Consider the following 5189-nt stretch of genomic DNA (forward strand, 5'->3'; position numbering starts at 1 on the left):
TAATTACTTTTGCTAGTCTTTATAATTACAAAGTAGGTATTTTAAGGTGTGCTGAGACAGGCAGGAAAAGCTCTCCTTCAGTACCTACTGGTGATGGTTATTTTTTCCAAATGTAAAAAAACTGTCAAAGTTTCTGTATTTCTGAAAGACGCTGCCTGCTGGATGCCTGGCTACTCTTACAGAATTGGTTTGGAGGGAACGGGTGAATGAGGAGAAAGATCCACGTGCATGTCAGGCCTATTTAACTGTTAGACAGACTTCACTAAGAAGCTGCTTCAACTTCGCACAAAAGCAAATTCTCAACATTCTTAATAGGATGGGCCAGCCCACTCAGAAAAATCTCTCCCCTGCCCTGAACTCCATCAAATCCCTGAATGCAGGGAAGTTAGGAGTGGCATTGCAGCCAAGATGTTTTGATGTGCAGGTCAGGGTCTCCTGGTTCTTGCTGATCATAATGCCATGGGGCTGTTGCCCCTTTTCTGCATGGCAGCAAGACAGCTTTCTCTTTGCATGGGCTCAGAGCACCTGGACATTCAGAGATCCTGAACAGCGTTAAGCAGAAGTAGCATCCTGTAATCAATGCCAACAATGTCACAAGGAAGAAGTGGGATCTTTTTCTTAAATTTTGAAGAAATATTTAATAAATAGTAAATAATAAGCAGTGCTACTGTGGATTTATCTTTATAGCATTTCTAACTTTGTTTAGCAGTGGATTTTAAGTTGTATCTATCTATCTGAAGAACATTTCTGACCTCGGTGTAGTAATGATGGAGCCTAGCTTCTTTATTCTTGCTCAGAGGTTTCTAGTTCTGCTGGTCACTGTCTTCATATTTGGAGGGGGGAGCTTCAACAAGGGTATTATCCGGACTACTACACAGTACTTTTCCTGAAATTCCTGGTCACGAACGTAGTATATGAGCCAAGATTTTTTCCCCATTAGGTGCTTTCAGGCAAAAGGCTGCACTGCATCACTGTCCATCAGAAGTGACTGGAGAAAGAGCAGATGCTCATTTGTGTTTTCTTTTTCTCTCTTCCTGAACAGGAACAAATAATCAGTCTAGTCAATCAAATCTGTGGAAAAGTATCTGGTAAAAATGGCAGCATTGAGAACTGTATCAGCAAGCCTACACCAAAAAGAGGACCTCGTAAGAGAGCGACAGTCGACGTGCCATCATCTAGGCTTTCATCCTCCAGTTCATCCAAAAGTGCTTCAAGTTAATCCTGAAGATGCCAACACTCTCATTTTGTCAATTTATATATATTTTTTGTAATTATTATACCATAGTTTGGAGTACTTGCTGTAGAATACAAGCTGTCTTTGCACTAGCTCTAAAGAAGATTTTCTTCTGGTTTTAGAGAACTAATTTTGTTTTAGCATTAAACTGTTGAATTTTTTTTTGTACTTAGACTAGATAGATACAGCAGTCTGATTTTTTTAAACTGCCGTATGTTCACTGTTTTAAAACCGGCAAGGGGCTGATAAAATATTAATTTGTATTGTCCCTATGGCTGAAAAAAGAAGAAGCCTTTTTGGTAACTGTGAAAAAAGGCTCTTAACCCATTTTTGGAATAGGTTGAAGTTTGATGTGTTTTATAATTTGTTCTCCAGTCATGTGAGCAGATTTTTCTAGAGCGAAAAGGGATAGGAGACAAAAACTTGAACGAAATTGCTTTACTTTGGCTGTCTTTTATTCTGTCACAGCAAGATGAGTTTTGTAATTTTTTAAATTGGAGAATACACACTTTCTTTGGGAGGTTTTGGCAGCTGAAGATGGACTTTGTTTCCTAACTTGTAGGCAAAAGGAGGAGGTTTGGAGTATGTTCTCTTTTACCAGCACATCACTATGCATCTGTTTTGAGGGGGAAAAATAAAAAAATAAAAAAAGAAAAAAAAAAGGAGGAAAAAAGACTGCCTGCCTTGAGGAGTCACGTGAGGGAAAACTGTGCCTGATTTCATTAGGAAATCCATTCTGTTATTTTTTGGTGCTGTTGGCTACTTTATCAAAAACCCTTCAATAGCATCCTTTGAAAAAAAAGAAAAAAAAAAGAAAAAAAGTGATTGAAGCCATAAGTGCTTCTTTTGTCATAGACGTGCAATCTTTCTAACATTCCATTTCCATTCCACTGCTGTTTTTCACACCTTTACACAGTCAAGCATTAATTTTTGTTCTGAATTTGTTTCATTATATGATCACATTTAGAGCCACTAGCAGGTCTGCATCTTTCTTTTGAATGTGAAAATGCATTTGCTTTCATCTTGTCTATTTTTTCTCTTCATGTTGTAACAAAAAGAAAAAAAAAAAAATCACACCTTTTGTACATATGCCTGTAAATTTTTTTAAATACTTGAGCCTTTTCTTGGGGTGGGGAGGGGGGGATGGTGAAGAGACAAGATGAAGAAAAGCCTTACGTTTCACTTTCTTCATCGGTTGGATTGGATGCTTACAGGGTTTTTCTTGTAACATTTATAAGTGCTGCTTACATCACTGAACAACAACAAAAAATAATAATGGAGTAGCTGTTGCCCTTTTCTGGTTGTGTGTACAGTATGTGTGGAATAAAAAAGGGAAAATGTTTTCACAAACTGTTTTGTTTCGTAATTGAATTCAACAATACCGTAGCTACCCATATTGCACTGAGCTTGCCAGTGGTGACTGTCAGGAAAGTCCTATAATACAATTTGTTGGTTGTTGTTGCGCAGAAGACTGAACTGTTTTGGAATATTTAACAATAACATAAACAGAGTCAAGTGTTTTCAAATGTGGTTGTCTGGTTTTTATGGCCTTGCTGTGTACTTTTCCCTCTTGACAGTAAACTTCTGACTATGGCTTACAGTTTGACATTTAATTTATTAGCGCTGCTCTGCTCTCTTTCCTTGTAAGGAAAGACTTCATGTTGTTTATTGCCAGTTTTTTGTTTACTTTCCAGGTTTGTACTACGAGGTTTAATAAAAAAAAACAAAACTTTTTTGGACATTTTGTCTGTCTTCTGGAAAGTGAGTGAGTAAAGGAAGCTCCTTCAAGAAAAATTGCCTTCAACAGACGCCTTGTTAAATAGAAAATAACTAACTGCAGGTAGTGAGTGTCTGGCTTGAGTTTCCCAGAGAGGAGTCAGGAAACACTCTGTCAGGTAACAGGAAACAGAGTGAATCCTTCAGGGAACTGGCCACTTCCCAGCTGGCGAGCAGCAGGAGGTGCATCAGTCCCAGCCATTAGCTTTGTCAGGGCAGGTCTTTGCAAGGGATCTACACCACAGCTCATCCTTTTACTTACGCTGTTTCTGATTACCTTCCTTCCCTCTGTGCATGAAGAGCAGAGCCAGGCGCCTTCTCAAAGGAGAGCAGATCCCTGCAAACAGAGTGTGAGACTTGACAAGCAACAGGCGTTAGACATGCTCAGACCTCAAGTTTCAAGACAAAAATAACTGCAGATAAAAGGCAGCAAGATGATGACAACTACAGGTCCTACGGTTTCTAAAATGTAAGCATTTAAGTTATAATTGATTCAGATTTGCTGGCTTGCATTAGTGCAGTCAGATGTTACCATGGAAAAGTAAATTACACTGGTGCTCCTTATAAGTGACCCTTTTTTTTTTTCTGAATTAGTCTCCTCTGTTCACTGTCATGGATAAAATATTTGGGTAATCAAGTAAAAGACATGGTTGAGATAGATAGAAATACTTTATTTTATCTCGAAAGAGGAGTAAGTTCATACAATGCTAAGATATCTGCTCCAGGAGGAGGGTAACATTTCAGTATGCATCTCTCCTCTTTCTCAGTTTTCTTTTTTTTTTTTTTCCTTAACACCTATGATAACTAAGTTGGTCCTGAATAAGAAGTGTGAGAGAGTAAACACTGCTGCACTAGTAGACAAAGGCAGTAGGCAGACAGTAGGTAGTAAAGAGTAGAAAATAACTTTTCATTTTGGTTTGGATCCTAAATCTTCAGTTGCAGCAGCTGAAAACATGCAAGGAACAATTTGGGTTCAGTATTACACATCAAGTCTAAGTACTTCCAATCCGCCATTAACGGTTAGTAGTCAAAGTAACTTGCATCTTCCCCCTTAATTCTCTTATACATAGTATATACAACAGGTTTACTGCTCCCCTGAGCCTCAAGACTATGGTTAAAGTGTGTGTGCTTTAGGCTTTTTTGTGTTTTTTTTTAAAAAAAACCAACCTCCACATGACTGGCGATTCTGTAAAAAGGCAGTATCACTAAGTAAAAAGATCTGGCTGTTAACGCTTGGTTAGCAAACTGTTACACAGGCAAGCTCTTCATTCACTTGTTCATTCATTCAGAAGTCATTCTTAAAGGATATGGGTTTAAGATTCAAATAGTCTGAGAGTCACTTTCGTCACTAACATCTGAAGCACCCTTTCTTTCAGTTACAGCAGCAAGAGCAGTGTCCACTTGAACTTCTTCTTCATCAGACTGAACAACTGGAGACTCCCCTTCGCTTGCCTCTTGGCTGGCAGAATCGGTGCAGGTTGATGACAGGGAAGACGACAATTTCTGGCGTAATTCAGACTGGGTTGGAACCTGAAGACTTATCTCACTCGTGTAGGTGTTGGATTCAGGCCCTTATAGAAGGAAAAACAACAACAACAACAACAAAATCAAGCTTTGGCACAGCAAGCAAATCGACAAGTCAGTAAATCAACTGAGCTTAACCTTGGTTAACGAGTTGCATCCAGGCGGTTTTGCTTCTTTTGCAAAACACCATTAGAAAACCTTCCCCAAATACAAAGTTGCCCTTTGGCTTTTCTGAAGCTGATGCAAAATACAAGCCAGAGGCTGGTTTTAATCTGTTTCTGATGGTGAGTCCGTCTCGCTTATTCTAGAATTTCTAAGTCTTGAGTACAAATAAGGTAAGAAAGATTGCAGGAATATTAAGTTCTGACTGTTCAAAGAGGCATAGCTGATGTCCAGCCTGCCTGTTAGCCAAGACCAAGTAATCCTCCTAACTCTCACTTCAATAAAGTCCTATAATACAATCTTTTGGGCTTCAGCATGTGCTGAGAATCATCACCAATAGGAAAACCCTCCAAACTCTGTCCAACATTAGGACAAAAACCAAAAACAAACAAAAAACCTAGGAGATAGGCAATAATAATCTCCAGGTTTGACTGAAGGTGAAGAGGTGGAAGCAAAACCAATTTTTGCTCACAGCATGAAAGCATTCATGCTG

General features: G+C 38.9%; 2 protein-coding genes across 2 annotated transcripts in view; one reads left to right on the top strand and one right to left on the bottom strand.

Annotated features, from left to right (window-relative positions):
- Window positions 1-2035, top strand: part of JARID2 (jumonji, AT rich interactive domain 2) — a 45723-nt gene extending 43688 nt beyond the window's left edge. Inside the window, exon 15 of the mRNA XM_010024928.1 lies at window positions 1043-2035. Within this exon, the coding sequence (XP_010023230.1) occupies window positions 1043-1219 (177 nt within the window). The 3' untranslated portion in view covers window positions 1220-2035. The remainder of the gene's footprint in view (window positions 1-1042) is intronic.
- Window positions 2036-3657: 1622 nt separating this feature from the next.
- Window positions 3658-5189, bottom strand: part of DTNBP1 (dystrobrevin binding protein 1) — a 28859-nt gene continuing 27327 nt past the window's right edge. The window contains exon 4 of the mRNA XM_010024929.1: window positions 3658-4581. Within this exon, the coding sequence (XP_010023231.1) occupies window positions 4331-4581 (251 nt within the window). The 3' untranslated portion in view covers window positions 3658-4330. The remainder of the gene's footprint in view (window positions 4582-5189) is intronic.

This window comes from Nestor notabilis, unplaced genomic scaffold (genome assembly GCF_000696875.1).
Source record: "Nestor notabilis isolate BGI_N333 unplaced genomic scaffold, ASM69687v1 scaffold14642, whole genome shotgun sequence".
Classification (NCBI taxonomy): domain Eukaryota; kingdom Metazoa; phylum Chordata; class Aves; order Psittaciformes; family Psittacidae; genus Nestor; species Nestor notabilis.